The sequence below is a fragment of the Branchiostoma lanceolatum genome, chromosome 10 (genome assembly GCF_035083965.1).
Source record: "Branchiostoma lanceolatum isolate klBraLanc5 chromosome 10, klBraLanc5.hap2, whole genome shotgun sequence".
Lineage (NCBI taxonomy): Eukaryota > Metazoa > Chordata > Leptocardii > Amphioxiformes > Branchiostomatidae > Branchiostoma > Branchiostoma lanceolatum.
This window is the reverse complement of record NC_089731.1, coordinates 12,227,318-12,253,383: the sequence shown is the minus strand read 5'-3', so window position 1 is coordinate 12,253,383 and position 26,066 is coordinate 12,227,318. Positions and strand designations below refer to the sequence as shown.

The following is a 26,066-nucleotide window of genomic DNA, read 5'->3' as shown; positions in this document are numbered from 1 at the left end:
GGGAGAGTCGGGAGGCCACGTTCGGCTCTACGTAACCGGGGCACTAGGGAAATGTTGCCGTAGATCTGTGGCGCCGGTTCTGTCTTTGCCCCGCGTCCGAAAATTGCACGATTGATATGCCGGGCGTGTCTGTTTAAGTTACCGTATAACAAGACTCCTTTGCAGGCCTTCTGGGGGCGCCGGCGTTAACTTAATGTTTGGGGGAGCGCTGATTCGCGCTTTTTTTTAACTTATCGGACGTGGGCGACAATACGATTTCTCCAGCTTAAGACCCTGGCCCCGATAAATTGACAATCGCGAATCAGCGTTCCCCGGAAAAATAAGCGCCGGTGCTCCTCAGAAGGCCAGCAAAGGAGGCTACGTATAACCGGCCCGCGGTATAACGCCCCCCTCTCACTGCACCCGCGGCACGCTGGCGTCGGCGTCTCTGAGGCCGATCGAATTGACAAAGCACTCAACGAATTTCATCGACAAAAACTAATCTTTTAAAGTTTTGTCTGTTTTGTTGTCTTTTTGGTCATACTTGTACGTTTTGAATGCTATTCCCATTATAAAGTCAAGGGTAACACAAATTCAGTTTAGGACGCAGCGTCGCCGCCAGCGTGCCGCGGGTCCAGTGAGAGGGGGGCTTAACACACTTCCGTCACACATCGACCGACAAAGTTACCGGGAAATGTTTGAAATCATTCAACGATATGCTTCCTATTTATTTTGCTGATATTGACAATCATAAAATATATTCTCCAAACTTGCCAATCAGGCGGCCGTCGTTGCTTATGTTCTTCCAGTTTAAAATCTTCTATTTTGTGTACAGTACAGTTCAACAATGCATCAATAACAACTTTGTCAATCCCATAGTTCGGCTCCTCCCAGCTGTGTTGACATTGCTTATACATACAACACAGCTGTAGTGTATTTGTGAAACATCTAGTACTCTTTGATTTTCTAGTATTGCTCAATTTTAACGATTCGCCTCCTAAAGGTGCCAGACTAGAAAATAGAACTAAAGTTTGCAAAAACAGGTGTAAAGCACAAAGACCCGGATCCTTACATCTGCTTGGAGATTAACGCCGGGTAGCCATTCTGACCCCACATCAGGACAAGGTCGATACGTATTTTTGGCGAATACACGACAAAGGTGCAGCCATTTGCAAGAGATCGGTAAAGATAAGAGATTGGTATAGATAAGAGATTGGTATAGATAAGGCTAATTTCAGAACAAAACTTCGTTGATAGTCTTGTTCAAACGCCATGGGCAATGTCTGACCTTTTCTCGTTCTCTTCTCAGACAATTGATTAACGACAAAAGGCTGTCTGAAAACGCGTGGCCCGGGGCCCAGTCTCACTCAACAGCAGCTTCTAATCCCCCATTCCCAGGTACAAATGTGCATCATTTAATGAGCCAAAGTTTACAGCGATAAGGAATAGTTTGTTGTCACTGGAATTTGAACGTACAAACCGGAAGGCTGATGTTAAAAGATTTTCAACCAGGCCTAGGTCGATATCTGCTTATTATGGAATGACACTAATCGTGTTGTGGCACAATATTTTGTATAGACGTTACACCTTCGAAAAATTCGAGATTTCGTCATTCTATTGTCTATTGATTGATATTTAGATTTAATGAGGGCTTTTGTATGTGTCATGCAGATTTTATGTTGCGTACGGTCGGGTACCCTTCGGTGAAAAAACACCAATAGCCCGCATATTTGTGCTGATACGATCGTGCAGAAATTGTAAGCGCGCGATCAACTTCATAGATACTAGTAGTAGCTGGTGCAAACGTACGTTGTCACTATGAATTAACTTTCAGAAAGTCAATGTGTAAATATACTGCATCTGTTTGTCTTTACGAATGTAGTGTAACGAAATTCTTCTGTTAAAGAAAGGAACACACCTCAGATACTCACAACAAGAGGGTGCGTTTGAAAATATTACATGTTAGATATTCACTCATTCCTAAAGAGTTTCAAACGCTTTCTTGCGTCTTTTTTTATTACACAAAACACAGATAATGACGACTAGCATGCCTGCTAAAATACAAACTGTATTGGATTATAGAAGAACTTAATTGGACGGCGATTGTACACAGCACAGATTGTACACAGCACAATGTATGGCAACAACCGTCAACCATAGTACAGAATAGAGGTATAGAATACAACTTAACATCCTAATTATATAGATGATCCATAGCATACGTAACTTGCATACATACCTGCAACATGTCGAACAAAATAATCAAATCATAATGCACTTCTTTTTCGGTAATTATGGCGATTGAAAACATACGCCCATTCATCACAGACTGTGGTTTTATGTTCGCGGTTTTCACGGCGACCGTTTCACCGTAAGCTTAAAACCACCCCGAACATTTGTCCAATATTGTGGCGGTATGTGGCTGTAGCGCTGCCGCGAACTTAAAACCACCGCAAACACCCCATTTTCCCCTTAGTGCGAAATTAAAACCAGCTTAGCTGCATTTACAGTACTTGAATTATCATTCGGATTGTTGAAGTCATCACCAGGGAGCTAATTTGATCCGGACACCTTTAAGACTATTTTTCACGAGGACGAATTTGTATTTGTCGAAAAAAAAGCACCCTTTTCAAATTTCAACACATCTCGTTTTTGTCTCAATTTTTAGTCATACTTTAAAGTCAGACATCATCACATGTATGGAAATATTTCGAAGACAAATTTCTACTTTTGTCCTTACGTGGCGTATACGAAACTTCTGAAGATGATTTTTTTATACTTCTTAAGAGTACTTTTAACATGTATTGACATCAACTGAGTGTAAAGACTTAACGATAATGTTCAAGTTTCTCTATAGCCTCCATCGGTCGTCAGTACGACGTATTAAGATTATGACTTATCATATCTCAACGTTTGAAGATTATAACACAGCGCGCAGTAGCTGAAACCACTGGGAAGTGTCGGTAATATGATAGGCATTTCATTTTATGTTTATGAAGCTGTCCATAACTCTTCCTAGTTTGGAACAATTTTGAATGTTTAGACTGTACATAGCTGGAGGGTTGTTTCAGCATTACCTTAATTCTATTATCTATTGATTGATGTTTAGATTTACTCAACGGGGGGCTTCTGCATGTGTCACGCAGAGTTTAATTTATTTACGGTCGGGTACCCTTGGGTAAAGTTGTGAACCCATGACACGTGTCACTGTGAGGGCGTTTATGGACGCTTCAGTGCAGGAACATGTATCAGATACATTTGTACACGTACATGTACACTTAGTGGCTGACTCTTAGGTAAAGTTATGAAGGCCAACCCATGACACGTTTCACTGCGAGGGGCGTTGTTGAACCGACGGCACGTTCACACTTCAGTGCAGAAACATGTATCAGATACATTTGTACATTTACATGTACAAAAAAAAAGCTAAAGACGACCCAAGCTTACTCTCCAAGTAGAGGTTGGGCGTTTGACGTGTACATGTTTTTAGGCGTTTTGTCGGGCTTTCTAAGTTTTCGTGGGCTGGCGACATAAAGAAAACGTGACAAAATAGAAAGGCCCGACAAAACCCCGTCAAAAGCCAGCCGAGCCCAATCTCTGTTTGGAGAATAAGACTGGTTCACACCATAGCGTATTACTTCGTTGGATATTCATACTACCATCTGAACCAATAAAATTGACAAACCTTTATTGTTTTTGCAGTCACGTTCACCCCTTATCCATAGATTATACATGTACTACAATCCTAGTAGCTAACATCTGTCCACAGAATGAACTTTATAAGTTTACAAGTACTAGCTAGCTATAGTGTTTCAAATAGAGAATCGTTGCTCACCTTTATACTTGTGAGGTGTCACACAGAAGAATTCTGAGACAGGATGTGAGAAAGCGCGAAGGCAGATATAGTCTGTTCTTGATCAAAAGACCTTTCCTCACCGACGGCGTGCCTTTTTCTCTCGTGACGGAAAATCTCCCGAAAGGTCTTGACTGAGCTGAGGTTTGCCAGGGAAGCAATTTCCACGCTTCAATAATCAACAGTTTTGATTGGCCAGCAAGCAGCCACGTGACTTTCACTGTCTTTTGCTTGTCAGGTATCTTGCGGGATGGGTCAATTTCGAATGTCAGAAGAATGATAAGTAAATTAAGGGGTTTGGCGACGTCATTTTGCTATGAGAACGATTGTCAAGTCTGCTTAGCGTTTTTTATTTTACTTCGAAGCCGGGCCGCACCTCCAGTCTTTCGTGCAAACAGTATTTCAAGTCGCACTACAGCTGGCTGTCCACGAGTGACAATATCGACGACAAATGCAGGATGATGAGTTAAAACGTTCCTGAGGGGGGATACACATTCCAGGCAATTACCTACGACGGTGTTTACGTCAGCAAGCTCTGTCCCATAGATTCATACACACGGTTCGATCGTCAATCATAGGTCAAATCCCGCCCTCACATTTACATATACAGTCATGATCACATTTTACAAGGTTTATCTCTTTGATCATTAGCATAGCAGTCCGTTCTTTAACGCAGAACAGATGTAAGGTCAAATACCTGTGTCTGACAATGACGATTTATACTTTGACTCCACGAACCTCTCTTTGCTCTCCTGTCTAGAAGACAACGAGAATTTATCTTAGTTTTACCACCGGCGGCCAGGTCGGTAAATTAGCTCCTCGTTAAACTGACAAAGATAACTTTTCAGTCGGAAATGTCACAACACAAGGGTGGGGTGAAAAGTTCATGCCAGTTTAATGTAAGCAGTTCAGACGTCACAAGTTCAAAGTGACGGTCACATTGAATAGACGATATTCTCCAAACGTTTCAAAATTGTAGCCTCTACCAGGCTCCACAGGGCGCTGGAAAAGTAGGAGAAATTGGCCAAATAGACGGGCTGCATGCCGATACATGTATAGGTCGCAAACTGTAACTCCTTTGGCGGACTAACTCCTCTGGCATGTTAACCGTCTATTTGCCCAATTTCTCCCATTTTTCCAGTGACCTGTGGAGCCTGGTAGAGGCTACAAAAATGATGCGAGCGGAACAAAAGACGGTGAAGAGAAAATAGACTCAATTTCTAAGTGATGACGAAAGTCACGGTAAAGCTAATCTACAGAACAGTTTTGCCAGTCTGCATGTTATTAATCAGTCTCTCTTTTGCAGGTACGTCCACATTAGGCCACACTGACTAGATTTTATGAATGACGCCCCTAAACTGAGCAAGTGTTCAAAAAAAAAAAAAACTCCTGATCTTTTTTTTCAAATTTGAGTGAAATGATGAAATTACAGTAAAGGTGATCTACCAACGCTACCCAACACTGAACAAATACTCCTGCCAAACAGTGACATACCACTACGATGATAATGATCCCTGCCTGGGGGTGTATAGCCTATAAGAACCCGGTTCAACTAACTATGGCACCCGGGATAGAGTCTACCTTGACATATTGTAGCAATATTTGTCTGTAGTTCCGAAGATGGCACAATTTTGTCTTCTTTTTTTTCGAAAACCCGCGACAATCGACGTACATTTGGATATCATCCATAAAAGTAAGTCTGGCCATCTGTCATTTTACGATATTGTGTCCGGATATGTTTATTATATAAGTGGATGCACAGGTGAGGAAAAGGCGTGAGGGAAAGTGAGTGATGCCCATATATACCGTTATCCTACTCATGACGTACAAAATGTCATATGTACACGAAGATATCACCTATAGGTGGCGCTTCAATGGACGCTTCCATCTTCATCCTTTCACTCTGTAACCTCAAACGACCTTGAGAGTGTTCTGTGGTGAGTTGGTAACGTTGGGTAACATAAATTCGGGATTTTTCCGATAATGGTTGACTGAAATCAATCTAGCAGAACAATAAACCATTCTTTTTTTCTATAATTCTGTCAGTATCATGTACTATCTTTGCACTAATCATATATATGGTAGATTTTGTCTCTAGTCGTGCTGACACCATAATATTTCAACTTGAAACTATCGTCCGCCGCACGCACAATGACGGTGCTGTCGGACAGGGGGGCACATTAATTCGGGAGAGAAGATTCGTCTTGAATATCTTACCGCTAATCACATTTTATACAGCAGCTATTCGTTCCATCCTTGGCTTGAGGAGAGTGTTATGGATATAGACGTGTCCAAGTAAAAAAAAATACACGAAAAAACGGCCGTACCGCACACATCAGGCCAGTTCGGGAACAACCCGTGTGTTGAGTCGGTAGAACTTCACTCAAAGTCGGCCCATCATGGCGTCATCATCGGGCAACGTGTAACGTTACATTATTCATGGCAAGTTAGCTGGATGCCGTAGCAATGGTAATACTACTATGCCCATGTGTTCCTTGTTGTGTTAGGAGCAAACTTTGAGGAAAATATCTTCCTCAGTCCACTATCACACGCAGCATTTAGACAAAAAAGTGTTCCTCACAAACCTTTGTCGTCTGCTTGACAACAGGATTCTGGTTAACAATATGGCGGCGGGAAAATACACGTGCCGTAGGTTGTAGCAACAGAGAGGAGTTTTGATGATTGATCACACTTAGAATCCAGTTGCAGGTTAGCAAAAGAGATTGTAATAAGTTGTCTTGTAAATGATTGTGTTTAGCAGGAAGCGGATGTGACATTTGTCTTATAAACCAGCGAACAACTATGAAGTATAGTTCTCCCACGAAGCCCTCAGACTGTGACAATAAGGGGCGGAGAGTTTTTGACGTAGCCAACTTCTAATGCATGGTTATCGAAGCTTTTCAGACAGTGTTCTGAATACGTTAGTCTGTCAAGTTTGCATTTCTAGCGGTATTACTGATGTTGCATCTAGCACATATCCCTAAATACCCCGTTTTCGAAAAATCCCGAATTTAAGTACCCCGCGAATTTATGTTACCCAACGTTACCTATCTTCATATAAATCACCCATTATCTTGATTAATATAATTCTAACATAATGTTTGTACCATACTACTGAATGACTTACGCACATGTCTAAGGTGTGTGTTAAGCAAAAGTCTTGCGTCATTTCATAGGCGTGACTTGCTAGGATCTATAAGAACTGGTACCATAAATTTGGAACATAAGTACCTGTGATCGTAAGGAAGGTGAACCAGACCCAACTTCTCCACACAAAAGGTTTTGCTTGTGATTTTCAAGGACGGGTCAATTACCATTACACAGAAAGTGATCATCCCTTCATACTCACGACAAGCTCTGTCAACATGGTGTTTGATATGAGCCTGGCACAGAGCTACATCTCTACAGTGTACATCTACGTGATACAACCTCCCCCTCGGTGTCATGTAACTTCCACCAAAACTCAAACTCTTAGCTGCTGACTCATTGTTGTCAACAAGAATAACGACGCCCCGCTTTGAGAACCCACGTAAGTTGGAGGCACTGAGCTTATATAGATCCCAATCTACAAAAATATTGTTGTCAGACAGAATCTGCTGGGAGAACTCTGGCCTTGCCAGCCGCGACATGTCGGAAGGTTGGTAGGGCATCACTGATGGTTGTGAGGGAGGGGGGTGAACACCATTGGATTCCAGGACTTTGTCAGTCATGCCTTGGAAGTACATGACATCCTGGAATTAGAAAGGTTGGTTAAGGTTGTTTCATAAGCTAACTACAATTACAAATTCACTGAATTTCAAAATAAGGCATTGTTGCTATACGCATCTAGTGTCATGCATGTGTGTGTCTATGTGAGTGTGTATGCGAGTGGCTTAGTGTGTGTTTGTGTGTGTGTGTGTGTGTGTGTGTGTTAGCGTGTGCGTGTTTAGATCTATGTATGACTGAGTGTTCTATGTATGTGTGTGTGTGTGTGTGTGTGTGTTTGTGTGTATACTGAATATATATATGTGTAGAGCGCACCCTCGTGAGTGTGTGTATTTTGTTAAATCTGCATTCAATACACGTATATCCAAGAGTTTATCTTTCGTAATGCATATGTATATATAAATATATCTCGCCATGTATGTCATGTGCAATATGCGTTTAAAAGAATGACAACGTAAACAAAGGGATACTTGCTATAAAGCAGATATCCTTCTTGTTCGAAACGTCTTTCATAAGGTAGGGTCGCTTGACATCCGCCAGAGTAAATTGCTCGAGTTGCCGCTGCCACGGATGCAGACGCAACTTCAGCGCTTTTTCTAGTTCAAGCCTGATTCCCATTCCCAACTTCTTCCTCTGCAGTTCTGGGGCTATCCGAAAGGTTTTGCTGAACAGGTGTGCACCACCGTCAGTCACAAAGCATACATTTACGGCAAGCTGCAAGGAAAACATTGTCAGAAATGACTTCTGGCGTATGATATTCAAACGCTTGTAGATTAACATCCAGTGTTTGAAAAAGCAGAGAACCCTGCGGACTTGAGTTTTTTTATTTAAGGAAATAACGCCAGGCGCCTTTTCCGTTTCAAACGAATTCGAAGCACATTGTTGTAAACCAGACGTTTCAGTTATATCAAAGAAAAAACACATAGAAAGAAATTATATCGATATCTAGGAAATTAGCTGTCGTATCTATTGCTACATAAATTGTGTGCTGTCGGCACTTTTAGACAGCACACAATTTTAAACAATTGTGGTATCAAGATGAGGCAGTTTCTAGATTTTGCACATTATTACCATAGGTTGGAATACATGTATCACACAATATTGATCAAGAAATTTGAAAATAGGCAATACTAGTAAGTACATACTACCATTTTGTCGTCAGTTTCGGCCACTAGCACATGGGCTTCCGGATCGTCCACCCACTGGTGAAACTTGGCCGGCAGGTAGTCGAACCCGTCCCGGAATGTGTCCACTGATGCTATTTTCATGACAGCGTCGTAGTCACTATGCGTGGCTTGACGGCATGTCATATTGAAGCTGTCTTTGTTCGCCTAGTTAAAACCAATTCAGCCATCGTCACAGCTTCTGGGCATTTTTTGAGTGTCGCACACATTCTAGTAGCATATATTTGAAGATCATACTTGTGCAACCCTGGGGGTGTGTGTCTTAAATCACTTTCAGTGTAACCAGAAAACAGACACCTCTAAAGTTATATGATGGTATACCGGACAGGGACATGAAATGTAGTCAGCGTTGTGGTCACGGGGTAGTGTTGTGTGCGTTTTGTTATGTTATGCATGCTGCGTTTTTAGTTTTTGTTGTGTTGTGATGTAGCACGAGATATATCGAGAAAAATCAACGTTAACTGACAGCAGACTGATCATGATGGGCGGACGTCACGTCGCACGATGCGGTTTGATCTGTTGGTTTAAACAACTGTGTCTCCCTATGTTGCTGAAAACACGTACGTTCGAAAAACAGCCTATTCCATTCGGGGATAGGTCCCTCCTTTTAACAATCAAAGTTAGTAAACCCCGACATACCATACCTCTCGTAGTGTCGTTGAACTACCGTGGTAAGATCTAAGATCGGAGTTTCTTCTATGATTTCGTAGGTATACGTACGTAAACCGACACAGAGTCTGGCAAAACTTACCATTTTCTCATTCCGTTGAAAAACGGTGTCTCGCTGCTTCCGGGTGAACTTTTTGGTGCTGTCTGTAGCCGCTTTATTTTGGGTACAAACTGGGGGCAAAATTAAGGTGAGCACTTTCGGCGTATTACCGCGTACTTCTGTGCCACTGACGGTGAGATTTCATCCCCTACCCGGAACCGACCGAATGGAGAAACGCTGATCCCAAGCTTAAGTGACCTTTAACACCTTACCTTTGGATGAAGACCTTGGGCCTAGCCAGCATGAACCTAGCAGCAGTTTCAGTAACCGATTCGAGGTTGTCATAGATTTGATGTATCTGTCGTTATCTGTCTTGGATAATCAGGTCTGCCACCGTTTATATTTTCTGATTTAAAAAATAGATTGTACCAACTTGCTGTAAAAGAAAACTATGTACGTATGACAGGCCAGCCTAGCTGCATGCACAGTATACGTGCAGGAAACACAGTACTAGTTAAAAAGCGACATCTATCAGAAAAGCTAGGAAATGCTCTTCATACAAAACAGCCAAGGTAGAACTAGAAGACAAAAGAGTGAAGCGGGCATATGGATACATTTATAAGCACCACGACTAGTGATTGTAAAGCAAATACCTTGACAACTAAAATTGATGCTAACATTATCAGTCATTGCCTGATTTTAGGCTTGGAATATGTCTCAGATGACGAGTAAAGTGATTGAGATCAAAGTCTGACCAGGCGCATTCCAAGTAAAAACAGGATTCAATTTATTTGCCTCAGCATTAGATACACAAGTTCATAAATTTATTTCTATGTGTGTGTACAAGCAATGACATAAGTGCGATATTTTACAACATGTTGCTGACATAAGTGACTATCCAAATATTGTTTAAGTGTGTACAGAAGGTCATTTGTATGTAACCTTATCATTGTTCACCTTAAGCCTACCTCACATAGCTTGCTGTATAGATCTGTGTTTTCTAGCAGTATCTAACTTTTGTAAATCATCATATCTACCAACGGTCCATACAACTGTGCTACACATGTACAGTTTGTGTAAGTACATCCTTAATCATAAAGAAAACAAACAGGCAAATTGTGCTTCACCTAAAGATAGACTCAACAACTAGTGTCCTGATATATTCTGCGTACAGTCTCGCAGCTAAATATAACGTAACACTGTCCTTTGTTTCGGAACTGGACGTCATCTCAAACTTATGTTCACATCTCTATTGAATTGATTCCTTGCAATATCGTTGCGAAATAGAGTAGTAGAGATCTATGTTAACATCTTCAGAAATGTATACATGAACTATTGACATTTTCCCTAGCTTATTTACGTTCTTATCAATTTTTCTTTAGTGTATATTACGCTATAGAATTGAAATCACACAGTCATGCATCAAAAGCAGAGGCACATCTGATACTTAAACTCAATACAATGACAGTGCATTCGCAATTAATCATGAACATCCCACTAGTCCAGTCCCTTTCAGCCTTTCACCAAACCACTGCACCTTAAAAGACATTATTTTAGATCCCAAATTCATTCGTTTACATGGCAAACCCGATATGTCAGAATATAACTCATCCATAACCTTGTCGCCCGTGTCAATTATATAACCAAAGACCGGTGACAGTGTTCTAGGGAGGTATTACATCTCGTGCCTGATGCACTGCTACTACAATGATATGATGATCCAGTTGCAAATGCATTAGATTACCTCCTCGTTTTACGGATCAGAGCAATAGCAATTGCTACCAAGCACACGAATATGGTGACGATTATCAAAATTGCTTGACAAAGATTCTTTCTCATCCACCGCATTGTCCGAATGCGCTTTCTTCGCCATCGTCTCCTCAGTTCATAAAATGCTGGCTCAGATCGTGGTTCGGCAAACACCTGCCTGAGCTGAGGATTCAGCATATTCACCAAAAGGCGTAACAGTGATTCATCAGTTTCATTATTTGAAGCCATACCTGGGTCGTTAACCTGATTAGTTTGCTCATGATACAGGGTAGCTTTCTGGAAGAAGTCGTTTGTTGCATCGAGTGTGTCCCTAGCGCTCTGTACCCTTCGACTGAGGTCCCGTTCGTTTGCCTCTCCGACCATCTTGTCGACTTTGGAGACGAACAGGAACAATGGAATGTCTGTAAACACGACAGAACATCATGTATACGAGAGGGAACTTAACTGTGATGACAATAATATAGCACTGCGTCATGAAAAAAAATCTAATTGGTTATTCAAAGGATATTCTATATGGCAGTGCTTTAGATTCATTAATGATCTTGCCTAAGTTCTTTACACAATATTATTGTAAAACTCCTGTCAAAGCTATTACAGCATTTTATTTTCAGCCTTCACAAAGTAGTAGCAACAAACACTAAAATAACACATGGGTTTAAGAAGTTCGCATGGATAGCTAGTACAAGTTGACAAAGAAATTAGTCCATATTCGTCCACGTACGATTTGTATGTAATTGAATGCAAATTCGCAGAGAGCTTTATCTTTGACTAGACTGTAGACAGTGTTAAGAAAACATACTTACTGCGATCTGATGCCGTCGTCGCTGGTTGAGCCGCCATTTTCGTCGCTTTCAGAAGATTCACAGGTATTTCTTCATCAGCCGCGCACACGACAACAACACGGTGGATCTTTGGTCCATCTTGGGTTGCTGGAAACTCGTCCTCTAACTCCTCCTTGCACATCTCGAAGTATTCAGGGTTGATCAGGGGCTGGTTCTCAGGTATACGTCCATCAAGAGCTAACGAAATAAGGGTTCTGATTGTTTCGTCGTTCCTGTTAGGAAGCCCGACAAAATCCCGAAATGTTACCTTGTCTCTCAGCTTGTCTTCAAGCGTTGAGAACATTTTGCATCCTTCAATACAGAGGGTAACATTTCCTCCCGCACCTCTGCCGACCCTGGCTAGATTTGCCGGTGTGCCGACAACAGCCTGTTCTACTGAGTTGATCAGCGACGATTTGCCGCTGCCGGCCAACCCAATAACGACGATGTTAAACATGTCGGCACTGGCGTTTCTGATTCTATCTTTTACGTTTTCACGAAGGTTATCAACTGCATTACCAACTGCCATGCTGAAGTTATACTGCCTGTGCTAGCTGTATGCCGGTTTCCGCCTAAGGAATAACAGTGCCAGCGAGGCTTGCCAACTGGTTTGTGAAATTGTGTCGAAGTCGACTGGCTTTGTATTTTTCAGCTGCACGGTACCATAAATGTACAACAAACTCTACCCTAGTTGGCCCATAGAATAAGATATGCAGCCACGTGACTCTGAGCCAACCGTCAAAAAGCTGTAAAGCATGACTCAGGTATTTGAAATTTGCTTAGTCAACTGAGATTGACAGGTGCATTGTTTTTAAGTCGTTCGTTACAACAGAAAGCAGAAGGTATTCAACATAGCAAAATGTAGTAAATGATTGGCCAAAGTTTTGATACGGGTTCATAAAGCTTAACCGTGCATGACGGCTTAATACAGTATTTGTGTCCACAAAGAACACTGGACCATCTAGATAAAGCTGACAGGTTTATACTTTGCCCTCTTTTATCTTACGTACTGTTTGTACCGTTTTTGAAGGTTCGGCAGTTTTTAGCCTCGCTGTATAGATACATATGTTTACATTTGTACCGAGGTTTCAGTGTTTTCAACTTTTGAACTCCAGACCTGAGTACAGGCCCGTACGATCTCCAAAGTGCAATCAACAGAGAGTAAGGTAAATGACATGCATGGTAACGCTGTTTATTGTTTTTATGGCACGAATGCCACCTTTTGAGTCATTGGGGTTCAGCCATGAATTAGTCCCTTTCAAACTTTATGGGAACAGCTAACACCGCTTAAGACTGCGTGCAAGTTATTGCAGCAGGGAATATGCACTTATTTAAAGACAATATTTTGTAATAATCTATGTAACCACCATAACAGTACATATTCCAAGGCCATTAATGTTTTCCTTCTTCACATTTGGCTTATTTTCGAATTCAGTTAACTACCACATGATACATTAAAAAAGACACACGACCATCACCGATAAGACTTTCTATTACGTTTTGGTGAAAATCAAAAGATGAATTTGTCAACGTTACAACAGCTTACTGAATCTTTCTACATACAGATAACAATACATCAGATCCACCATGGGTAAATAACAACGTGTGTACAGAGAGTCGACATAAAGCATAGTCTATAGAATGACCTTTCATCTCATATAGTCTACAGCAATGTTTAAATCAGTATCATTATTATTCAATTATCAGTTGCCACACTTTTTAAAAATTGATCAGAGGGCCTGACCTATGAAATAAATTTTCTACGTAAGCCTCACATTTTGTTGAGAAATTAACCTATGCCATCTGACGTTCATTTCTGCAGAGGAGTACTGGTACTTCATCAATTTTGACAACATGACATGATATTCAATTGGGGCTACGTGTTTCCACAGATCCAGTCACAAAGCCTGTGCTTTTGAGTCTCGTTCAAACTTTTAAACACGCTAAAGAACAGGTTGTCCCGGTGTGCCTTGTTGAGAAGTCGTGTCTGTTTGTTGAGGAACGCTCTGTCGAACGACATGTTGTCGTACAACTGCTGAATGTCCCGGCTCTTCTCGTGCCCATACAGCAGAACCATCCACTGCACGAAAAGTGGAATTTACCACAATGGTAAATGTAATGTAAAGCCGTGTAAAGGTTACATTTACCAGAGATTTATCAGCATTTATCTATCGGTAAATGTGCGAATATACCCCGCATTTACCCGCAAGGTATAGCTGGTAATGTTTGCCTTATTTACCCACATTTACCGAGGTCGTGTAAATAATGCATTTACCGAAATTTACCGTAGGGAGTATTTCTCATATATTCAGGGCATTTACCGAGATTTACCGTAGGGAGTATTTCTCGCATATATTCGGTGCAGTTACCCAGATTTACCGTACGTAGCATTTCTCACATTTATCAAGCGCATTAACCGAGATTTACCTTACCAAATATTCTCACAGCTAAATTTACCCATATTTACAGAGGATGTATACATGCCTTTACTAAAAGAGATATTTACCCTCCTTTACCCACATTTACCATGGACTATGATTGAGTATGAAGCACAAACGCATGAGTTGGGGCAAAACTCAGCAATATTTATTGGATAAACATAGCAACATTGACAGTTTATACAGATACACTGATTAACTGGCTTGTATCAACAACACACATAAACCATAGTGATACATGCTTACAAACAACATTTATCACTCAATACATTATTCGGTTTATCATCAGACACAATTTTAACATATCAGTCTCTATCATTCTGCACTGACAAACATACCCTTTGGGAAACTATATACGAGAATGGTTTAACTCTAGATACATGTACATGTATCAAAGGTTTTGTGCACATTTTTTACAATGTTATCACTGTTGTAGTTGTTTACAATGTTAACATGACGTCATCTATGGAATACAAATGTGCCAGTATGATAAAGTTAGCAAAGCTATGCAAAGAAAACAGTAACATTGCAAGGAACTCGCGATGACACAAGTAAAAGAATTGAATGGGTCAAACCCAGATCGGACGTGTTGAAAGGGATAGTATTTGTCAATTTGGATGGCGATGTTAAGTCAGCGGCCCCCTGTATGAAGGAGCCTCAGAAATAAGCCTCAAACCTTTGCACGTAAAAGAACTCAACACACTTATCGAGAAGAGTAGTGGTCGACAAAACATGTGAGTGTAGCAAATCCGAATTGCACTTCCACTTTTTAACTACTTGACATAGCATCATGCTTCACCTCAATCAATCAAGGATGACTGCTTTACCTTTTTTACATTCAGTGGGGTCTGCACTGTTCTTCACTTTGCCAACAGTATCAGTGTCATGACTCATGTACTACTAGTTACATGTTTATACAAGCAATACTTCATCATCATTCAATAAAAGAAAGGTTTGGGAAATTCAGCCATTCAAATTTTAACATTTCTGTATTCACAACAAGATTGGAGTGATACATGTATACAACTTACAAGTAATCCATTTGGGGCAGGTTGGAGGACATAATGTATCATAACCATCATAATCCCAGCCAGACAGGGTATATTCACTGCTCTATAGAGCAATTGGACTGACATACAAGTTGCTGTATATTCTACAGAGGTTATGAAGGCGATAGTCACCCTAAGTCTAGCAGCCTAATCCATCAGATATAGAAAGTTATTTTTGGTAAAAAAACAGACATTGAGTTTCAGGCAAGGAAACATATGAGGTCTGGCCAAACTCTGAACACAGGTTAGTTTTATGTGCTGTAGAACTGCTCGTGTTTAACCTTCCTCTCCCCATTCTCATCTACATCAGAGTCCATCGCTGCCTTCTTCTGTGTCTGCATGTTGTACATGTACTTCCTGGGTGAGGTTGGAGTCCCTCTTGTGATGAGCCGGTTCCTACAAAATAAATAAAAATCATTGAACAGCAATTTACATGGAAATCTGTCCTATAGTATATGGTTGAAAGTAATACTGATAAATAGATAAATGACAAAAAATACATGCATGATTAAGAAACAAGTCAAATGATTTTGTCATAAGCTCGAGGTTCCCCTAGCCAGGAGTAGGCTCAGGAGTCAGTCCTTCAGTGTTAGAGTAGTTAGTGACTGGAATGTACTACCACAATCTGTGGTGGATTCTAAGAGAGTCAACGAGTTCAAAACACGGCTGGATAAACATTGGGAGAGTCTGAAGTACAACACATGAGTATCGTTCGAGACCGGGATTACCACAGGCTGAGCCTCCTCATCCCGAAGATGGTACAAAGGTATAAAGGTATACCGTAACTATTGTGCCTCGTTATACAGTGCTTAACTTTCTTCCAACACTAAGATATTCACGGATGAAATTTGTGCCTCGATCTTATCCTATCACAACTGCTAGCAACAAACAAGGGACAATGGATTATGGAGAATCATGACTCCCAATATACTCAAGTGTGACAAATATGATGATGTTGATGAGCGTGCAGGACTGTAGTCTTACCTTTGGAGCCTGTAGCAGCACTTGAGGTACTCTGCGGCTGAACTTCTGGCAGTTGTTTGCTTTGTTCCCAACCATCCTCCTCATAACGGTGAACCCACTGCTGCTGTACTGGTATATAGAATATAGGAAACCATGAAACAGATTTTTAAAAAACCTGAGCATCCTCAAATTTTGTACATGTAGCGTAAATGTTCTACTTGAAATATAATATGGTGACCAAAGCTTCAACTGAAGTGAAAACATAACCATTCGAAATTTCTAACTTTCACATCACACTATTGCTTCTGTTGTGTCTTGTGATTTCTTTTTCATCTCATCCCATAGGTATTGTCCCCATATAACCCTATCAGGGGCAAAGTTGAGGCAAGGGGAGATCTCATGATCAGTCCATATCTCGAGTCGAGTGTTTGCTGTTTCGTAATTCGTATCTTAAACCCGACACGAATACCTGTTAACAACTGACAAGTACAAACAAGTAAGTCAACTGACATTCATGCCAGGTTTAAATGCCAAGTACTATTTGATTATGAACAAGTTGAAAATTACAAATTTTCTAATGGGGAGGGGGGCAGGTTAGTTGAAGACATGTGTTTCTGGCGATGACATGTCAATAAATAAAACTAAGACAAGGTAACTGAACAAATATTTTATTCAAAATATTCTTAAGTGTACCAAGGTCTATTTTCTCACCTCATTGTTTGTACTCAGCGAGCCTTAGAGCAGTCCAAAATAAAATGCACAGCCAGCCGTGTCCGGTGCAAGGAGGGAGGGGGGCGACCAAACTCACATCGCTGATACGTCAGTCACCATAGTTTTCCGAACGTTTGAGTTTAAGCCAGATTCCTCCTCGACTCATAAGCCTCTCCCAGATCGATGGTCCACCAATGTAGACTGTGGTGGACCCATTTATAGCGCCGAGAGGCGCGTAACGCCCTGTATTCATCTCTACTGTGGACCCCGGACCTGCCCGGACCAACGGTTTTCTGAATAATGCCGCCCGCACAGTGCGCATGCGTAATCCAACAGACCAATCAGAGGACAGTATTGTAATGACCTATAGGATGTTGACCTGCAGGTCAGAAATTGACCTTTCTGGTTTTTAAGAAACTTTATCTGTACTGTGACAGTCAAACTGAAGATCAGGACCTTCCTCCTGGGTTCGATTCACGTTTTCCTCAAAGTTTCTGTTTTCATCTTGGTCCCCCTTTTTCTTGCTTGTCTTACATTGTGTATTTATGAGTTATTGTGATCAGAAACTATTAACTTTGTTATAATTAACAGTTACATTTAGATCATAACATTTGTGTATAGGGCGTATTCAGTCACGTGACCCTCCCCCTAGCAACGAGCACTGGCGGCCATGTTGGTGCTCACTTGACAGTGGAGCCCTATGGAACTCTCTGTATAAATGGCAGATGTTTTCTACGCCATTCACAATTTCCCTTCAAAACGTTTTGTCTCATAATCATGGTGTTTTGCCTCGTGGTCAGATGTTGGATTGGGACTGATAAAGCACACACCGGTCGAGTAACAGTAAGATTGGTTTTGCGTTTCTCGTGTAGGACGTGTACGTGCGGGAACATACGAGGGACCAACGACTGAAACAAAAGTGGATTTCTGACATACGAACAACGGATCTAAATAGTTGAAGTTTGAGAATCAAAGTGTGTGTATGGAAACCTTTTGTATCTGGTCGAAAAGCAAGTTACAGGCCCGTTGTGTAACACAGTCGCGACACGGTGTAGTCGTTGCTTGAGATACGTTCATTCACAAACTGGGGGTCTTTCAACGTCGAACTTTCCCGATCATAACGTACTCCCTGTCAGCAAAATTTCTCACGACACTCAAGACACTGTACTACGTGGCTGCAGGCCTTGGAACACTTGTATGCTGTGAACTGATATTATGCGTACTCTGTAAACAGTTGAGCGGCCATGTTTGTAGGCTGCTGGGGAACCTCGCTCGTCGATAATGGGTAATTTCTAGTAGGTGAAATTGGATTTTTGTAGCGAAAAGGATGTGATAGATCATGTGAGGCTGGAGACTCTTTGCATATAATAAAACAGCGATCAGACGACTTCGCATTCCTTGGAAATTTAGAGAGCGTCGGACAATGAGAAACTTCGCTGCAGGGTGAGCACCAACATGGCCGCCCACGGAGGGCAGGGGTGATGACGTCACGTGAATACGCCCTATACTACATGGATTTGGAGACTTTCTTTATATTTGATTATTCTTTTTAGATATAAAGTTCATCAAAGTAGGGTCTAAGACTTAATGAGAATATTTAACGTTTAATGAGATAGAGGAAAACCATTTGCCTCATAGTAAATCCATGAACAGACATGTATTAACAAACAAATTCATAGTTGTAACTCATGATCTCAGTAGGTGGTGGGGGTTGGGGTGGGCTGTATACACTGTGATTACACTTGTATAGCTTCTTATCTTGTGTGTGTGTGTTATAATGAGTCAATTGTAAGTTGTTGCCCATAGGCACATGTAACTAACTGCAGGAAAGGACTGACAGACAATTGGTACCACAATATACCATGTGACTATTCTAGCTTATTTGGGTTTATATGCAAAGTGATTCCCCCGCCCTGAGTTATCTCTGTTATCTAAGAGTGGTGGGGTGATATCTGTTATCGAAGGGCGGGGAGGGCTGTTATATGCACTCCAAGTCCCCCGCCCTGTGATATCTGTTATCGAAGGGCGGGGAGGGTTGTTATATGCACTCCAAGTCCCCCGCCCTGTGATATCTGTTATCGAAGGGCGGAGAGGGATGTTATATGCACTCCAAGTCCCCCGCCCAGTGATATCTGTTTTGGTAGGGCGGGGAGGGATGTTATATGCACTCCAAGTCCCCCGCCCTGTGATATCTGTTATCGAAGGGCGGGGAGGGTTGTTATATGCACTCCAAGTCCCCCGCCCTGTGATATCTGTAATCGAAGGGCGGGGAGGGATGTTATATGCACTCCAAATCCCCCGCCCTGTGATATCTGTTATCGAAAGGGCGGGGAGGGATGTTATATGCACTCCAAGTCCCCCGCCCTGTGATATCTGTTAACGAAGGGCGGGGAGGGATGTTATATGCACTCCAAGTCCCCCGCCCTATGATATCTGTTATCGAAGGGCGGGGAGGGATGTTATATGCACTCCAAGTCCCCCGCCCTGTGATATCTGTTATCGAAGGGCGGGGAGGGATGTTATATGCACTCCAAGTCCCCCGCCCTGTGATATCTGTTATCGAAGGGCGGGGAGGGATGTTATATGCACTCCAAGTCCCCCGCCCTGTGATATCTGTTATCGAAGGGCGGGGAGGGATGTTATATGCACTCCAAGTCCCCCGCCCTGTGATATCTGTTATCGAAGGGCGGGGAGGGATGTTATATGCACTCCAAGTCCCCCGCCCTGTGATATCTGTTATCGAAGGGCGGGGAGGGATGTTATATGCACTCCAAGTCCCCCGCCCTGTGATATCTGTTATCGAAGGGCGGGGAGGGATGTTATATGCACTCCAAGTCCCCCGCCCTGTGATATCTGTTATCGAAGGGCGGGGAGGGATGTTATATGCACTCCAAGTCCCCCGCCCTGTGATATCTGTTATCTAAGGGTGGGTAGGGATGTTATATGCACTCCAAGTCCCCCGCCCTGTGATATCTGTTATCGAAAGGCGGGGAGGGATGTTATATGCACTCCACTAGTCCCCTCCCTGTGATATCTGTTATCGAAGGGCGGGGAGGGATGTTATATGCACTCCAAGTCCCCCGCCCTGTGATATCTGTTATCGAAAGGCGGGGAGGGATGTTATATGCACTCCAAGTCCCCCGCCCTGTGATATCTGTTATCGAAGGGCGGGGAGGGATGTTATATGCACTCCAAGTCCCCCGCCCTGTGATATCTGTTATCTAAGGGTGGGTAGGGATGTTATATGCACTCCAAGTCCCCCGCCCTGTGATATCTGTTATCAAAGGGCGGGGAGGGATGTTATATGCACTCCACTAGTCCCCTCCCTGTGATATCTGTTATCGAAGGGCGGGGAGGGATGTTATATGCACTCCAAGTCCCCCGCCCTGTGATATCTGTTATCGAAAGGGCGGGGAGGGATGTTATATGCACTCCAAATCCCCCGCCCTGTGATATCTGTTATCGAAGGGCGGGGAGGGATGTTATATGCACTCCAAGTCCCCCGCCCTGTGATATCTGTTATCGAAGGGCGGGGAGGGATGTTATATGCACTCCAAGTCCCCCGCCCTGTGATATCTGTTATCGAAGGGCGGGGAGGGATGTTATATGCACTCCAAGTCCCCCGCCCTGTGATATCTGTTATCGAAGGGCGGGGAGGATGTTATATGCACTCCAAGTCCCCCGCCCTGTGATATCTGTTATCGAAGGGTAGGGAGGGATGTTATATGCACTCCAAGTAACTGCACTTAAGATACAGTTTTGCAGGGGTTTACACTCATTTAACAGGGATTTACCGGTATTTACTTGGTAAATGTATGGTAAAGGTGGGTAAATGTCATACACCATATTTACCAACAATTTACTCCTTCCAGGTAAATTTGGTAAATCCCACTTTTCGTGCAGTGATCACTCCTGTAAAAAGGAAAATGTTCAGCAAATTTACTTTTAATCAACTGTTGGTGTATGTTACTGTTTGCTCACAGTCGTACACACATTGCAAAATTTGTACACACATGGCATATACACATTGCTGTGTCTGTCCTTCAAGGTCATCAAACTTGGTTATAATTGATTAATCAACTGTTGATGTTTGATCCTTTTTCCTTACAGTCGTACACGCACTACAAACAAAGGATTGGACACGGACTATGTCTGTAATTTTGAAATCCAGCACCACACATACAAATGTTGAATGTCCAAAAGTGAAATACAATCAAATCAATTTTTAAAAAAAACGAGAGGCTTTGACATAAGCTGTGTCTGTTATCATATCCAAACCAGTCGCCACACACACAAATGTTGAATACCCCGGCTATTCCCGAGTCCAGAAAAACACTCAAGTAAAAAGAAAAATGTTCAGCAAATTTGTTGTTTTGAGATCCATTGCCACATGCACATATAACAGCCTTAGTGATACTCACCACTTCCTCCTACAATCTTCTCAGCTGCCTTGACCACATAGCTGATTTCATCATGCTCGGTGTCGGACAGTAGGATGTTCCTTGTAGTTGAGTTGGCACAGCATATGACTCGCGTGGTCCTCTGGAGTTTTCGCTTGAGGACATCTATGTCGTCTTGCCCCGAGATGCGTAACGTGAGGATGGCAGTGTTGGTGAGACCTATCTCTCCTTGAACGGCTGTCTTCACACAACGTTCTACTTCATCTAGAGTCCAGTCCAGAGAAGCTATGATGAAAACCTCGTGCTGCACAGGGGAAATAGTTATCAATGGTGTCAAATATTATTGTACAAACTTCAAGAAGGCCTTTCGCTGACCGTCATTGTCTGAACACTGAAACGTTACTTTGCCAATTGTCAACTGAGTTCCACAGACCCATTACTTGACAATTATAGAATACATTTTTGTCCATCTTGTATAATCATGTACACTGCCTCAACATAAGTCATTTGAAGTAGCATGTCTGTCTTTAGATTATCATTCAACAAAAATAATGTAAATAAAAGAAGCTGGAGACTAACTAGTAGTGAAGCACACCTGATGGCACTTGTATTAGCACCGCCCTTAAGAACTGTAAAGCAAATACACGAGTGCGCAAATATAGCCAGTGTGGCTAGACTTAAAAAGGTAGGTGTTGATAACTTTTATTGCATACCTTTTCATCCAGCCATTCCTCGTCGGCAGACATGTCACCTTCTGGTCCGGACCACGTCCTTGGAGCTTGACCTCCCCTCCTCCTCGTTAGTTGTCGTCTCTGATACTGGATGAGATTAGAGACATAATACAAACACCACACTCAGTACAGCACTCCCTAGTACGAACCGTTTGTCCGAGCTGAAGAAAGCCATGATTTCTACTGATTCAATACGTTTCAATATATTTGAATCTAAGGTGATCTACAATGCATGAGCAGTATTCTGTGATTGCAGAAGATATTAACGACCAATGCAATTTAGCTGTAAGATTTGTTGATTGCATGAAATTCACGACACTTTGGAGATATATAGCAGTCATAAAGAATTAGTACATCTATTTTGGATTTTATTTCTAGCAATACTAACTGTACATAAAGGATTTAGATATTATAGAAGCTAGCCTACGTGTCTGAGTTGATTCTGAGATATTTCGATAATATATAACAGTAGAAAAACTCACCGATTCTCTCTTGTACCGTGAACAGAACAGCCAGATGACGACACAGAAGGCTACTGCGACAAGGATTTGCAGACTGTACTGCTCACACAGTATCATGGCACGGGTCATGACAGATTCATTATCCTGTTGTATTGGTTCCTTCTGAACTTCAGTGATTCCACCAATAGAAGTATTCAATACAGCAACCGTGCTCTCAAGATTTAGCGTTGTGTTGAGTAGTTTACTCTCCGCGATTCCAACCGTCTTGTTAAATTGTGCTTGCCAATATTGTATCTTTATTTCCATTTTGCGAATCATTTCATTCTGTTTGATTTCCCACATGCCAAATCTGCTTTCTAATTTGCCATCAAATGTTGCTTGTTTCTTATCCAGCTCAGTACTTAGCTTTAATGCTATACTTTCTGCCTCCTTTTGTAAAGATAGTAACCCACGCTCCCACGTTCCGTTAAGCTCCGACGATCTCTCATTGAAAGTCTTCATCAATGTAGAAAATGTGTTGTTTAGAATTTCTGTGCTTTCATTCATCGTCTTGCTGAAAACCACTGATTGATCGTCCAATTTAGTGTGCGTTTCCTCTAATGTGTTATTCATGTGTACCTCGAAGTTGCCCAATGTCCTGTTCAAATCATTGGTAAAATTTGTGGTCTGGTTTGACAATGCACTGTTCAATATGGCTAGTACTTCAGATTTCATTTCGTGCAACCGTTCATGAAAACTGCTGTTCAAAGTATTTACTAGTTCGAATGTCCTGTTTTGCATTTCCAATTTCATTTCTTGCAACTTTTCATCAAAGGTGGCGTTCAAAGTATTTTGTAATTCGGATGTCGTGTGTTGTATGTCTGATTTCATTTCTCGCAACTTTTCGTCAAAATCGGTGTTCAAAGTATTTTGTATTTCGGATGTCATGTTTTGTATTTCGAATTTCAAATTGCTGTTCAAATTATCGATTGATCTAGAATTAGTGTGAACTGTTTCTTGCAACTTCTGTGCCAACCTTCTATCCAATATATGCATCTTACAATTTCCCTCGAAAGATGGTATTTCTATCCCTTGCACGGCAAAAACAATAATAGAGACGGCAATGATAGAGAAGACAATATTAATGAAACAGGACAGTAGAACGACACGATGAAGGGGGACGCCATCAAAGATAGTTGCCAAGTATTGCGGAAAATGTTTTATATCCCAGCTTTTGGTTCGACACGACCTAATTCTAGCGTTAAGGATCTTATCCCAAAACATCAATAATGGTCGGTCAATATCACCCTTCTGACTAACTTTCGAGCCTACGTGGTGATACAGATGAATAGAATCGCTCTCCGATATGCCAAGGGCCGTTTGTGCTTTTTTCTTGTTTTCGTTCATTGAATTTGAAGGTTCATCGTTCTGCTTGGTCATGAAGAGGAATAGTGGGATGTCTGTAAACATAAAAGAATAAGAATAAGTACTTTTTTAGTAATCCCTGACTACAGTTTACAAAGACGGAATGTCATCCCTTCAAATATGAAGGCCCTGTTATACATAGCCGGTCATGGCCTCCATGGTTGGGAGTCGGTTGAGAGCAAGGTCGGCTGTGGTTGGTAGTTGGTCGGTGCGGTTGGCTAGTGATCGGCTGCGGGAGCCGAGGAGTGGACGGGAGGTCTGGAATTGGTTGGGGAAAGGTTGGGGACTGGTTTGTTGGTATTTGGGAGTGTCAGCAGTGGTCTGGGCGTTGGTGTGACTCATGTTTGACTCCCAACCACGCAATAACCACTGGTCAGTGACTTACAAACAACCTGTGCCCAACCTACCCATGACACTCCAAATCCTTAGACGAATCTCTCCTAACTCATTCCCAACCGAGACGACTACTGCCAGAATGTGTGTAAATCACCCAGACCTTCACACAACCGACACGCAACCAAAAACACAGAAGAACCGAAGAAGCCGTATTGAAGCTAACTGTTACACCAATTTACATTCTCGGTGATCTATACAACATAAAAGTATGGGTCATTTCATTTAAAAACGAATTCAAAATAATGCCTCATTCAAAAATCGCTGGTTATGCCCATCGCGTGGATAGACTACTTCCAACCCCCGTCCACCTTGGTTGGCCAGGGTCGGGGGAAGTTTGGGGAAGGTCCTGAATGTGTGACATGGGCTTCATACATAGTTTCATACATATTTTCACGTTACTGGGTTATGATTTTCACCACGACTAAAGTGAAAGTACTTTCTTTGAATTCACTGTTCTCTGAAATGTTTGGTATAATGAAATTCAGACACACACGCGTCAGCTTTAAGCATGACGTCCTACAGTCATATGGCATTGCAATTTTTTCACCAAGGATACATCACAAAGTTATTTACGCCCAAGGATTACGACATACTACACATCGACCTCAGTATGAGCCTTGGAGTAGTAAAACAATGGATGGAATCTATAATGAATCATTTACTTACTGCCAAATGTCTTTGCTGAATCCACACCTCTTTTGACAGCTTTCATCACCTTAACTGGCACAGGATCTTTACCGGAGCATACGAAAACCACCATGTCGATTTCCCAACCAATGTGGACGCCAGGAAACTTCTCCTCTAACTCTGTCTTTGACATGTCAGAAACATGATTGTCAGAAAGTACACGTCCCTGTAACACTAAGGAAATCAACGCCGGGATGTCTCTTTCTTCTTCACCGTAGAGACTCAAATCTAAACATGCGCATGCTACCTTGCCTGATAGATCTTCTTCCCTAGAAAACATCTCAAAGCTGCTGAGACAGCCCGCCGTGTCATGATCTCCGCCCGTCGAACCGTCTAGGTTTGGCGAGCGGCCGGTTACCGACATTTCCATCGAGTTTATGAACGCGGCTTGGTCGATCTCTGACGTTCCTACGACAAGAATGTTGACCTTTTCTGATCCACATAACCTATCAACGATCCTATTCCTCAGAGCTTTTACGTCAGACATGTTGCTAACTGAAACCGGGCTGCTGTTAACCGAAAAATCAGAACCGTGTTTGGTGCAGGACGGAGACGCTTCCCGTGCGTCACACTGAATGGACTAAGTAAACAATATGGCAACCAGCGAAACTTTGTCACGGGTTCACAGGTTGTGGGTATTTGCGGATGACGACGATGGTGCAACTGTTGGCAGTTTCTTTAAAAAGGGGGGGGGGGGTACACTATTTCAACGCAAACTCATGCAGCCTGTAATTCATTCAAACGTTGATTGGAAACGTCTTGGTAACATAAGGGTTTTACCGCTATATGGAATGTTAAAAGTCCA

At 42.1% G+C, this 26,066-nt stretch overlaps 3 protein-coding genes and 1 long non-coding RNA gene across 6 annotated transcripts; all 4 read right to left on the bottom strand.

The window, feature by feature from the left end:
- Positions 1-4,705: 4,705 nt before the first annotated feature.
- Positions 4,706-9,692, bottom strand: LOC136443463 (probable N-acetyltransferase 16). 2 transcript variants are annotated; one of them, XM_066440709.1, is made up of 4 exons: positions 9,473-9,692; positions 8,683-8,868; positions 8,012-8,251; positions 4,706-7,563 (listed from the first exon to the last, which is right to left on the bottom strand). In XM_066440709.1, exons 1-4 carry the CDS (start codon positions 9,473-9,475, stop codon positions 7,003-7,005), a joined length of 990 nt encoding a protein of 329 aa, XP_066296806.1. In that variant the 5' UTR covers positions 9,476-9,692; the 3' UTR covers positions 4,706-7,002. The 2 variants fall into 2 exon arrangements, with proteins under 2 accessions (XP_066296806.1, XP_066296807.1); XM_066440710.1 differs by having other exon boundaries at positions 8,686-8,868.
- Positions 9,693-10,193: 501 nt separating this feature from the next.
- LOC136443464 (uncharacterized) lies at positions 10,194-12,869 on the bottom strand. Its single transcript, XM_066440711.1, has 2 exons — positions 12,004-12,869; positions 10,194-11,601 (listed from the first exon to the last, which is right to left on the bottom strand). The coding sequence occupies exons 1-2, from the start codon at positions 12,548-12,550 to the stop codon at positions 11,171-11,173; spliced, it is 978 nt and encodes a 325-aa protein (XP_066296808.1). The 5' UTR covers positions 12,551-12,869; the 3' UTR covers positions 10,194-11,170.
- Positions 12,870-14,585: 1,716 nt separating this feature from the next.
- Positions 14,586-17,753, bottom strand: LOC136443474 (uncharacterized). Its single transcript, XR_010757154.1, has 3 exons — positions 17,183-17,753; positions 16,493-16,600; positions 14,586-15,904 (listed from the first exon to the last, which is right to left on the bottom strand). It is a non-coding gene; the product is annotated as an uncharacterized lncRNA (long non-coding RNA).
- Positions 17,754-21,568: 3,815 nt separating this feature from the next.
- LOC136443450 (uncharacterized) lies at positions 21,569-25,925 on the bottom strand. Of its 2 annotated transcripts, XM_066440694.1 has the most exons (4): positions 25,241-25,925; positions 22,796-24,213; positions 22,296-22,400; positions 21,569-21,886 (listed from the first exon to the last, which is right to left on the bottom strand). In XM_066440694.1, the coding sequence occupies exons 1-4, from the start codon at positions 25,746-25,748 to the stop codon at positions 21,590-21,592; spliced, it is 2,328 nt and encodes a 775-aa protein (XP_066296791.1). In that variant the 5' UTR covers positions 25,749-25,925; the 3' UTR covers positions 21,569-21,589. The 2 variants fall into 2 exon arrangements, with proteins under 2 accessions (XP_066296791.1, XP_066296792.1); XM_066440695.1 differs by having other exon boundaries at positions 21,574-21,886; positions 22,296-24,213; positions 25,241-25,919.
- Between the last annotated feature and the right edge of the window lie 141 nt (positions 25,926-26,066).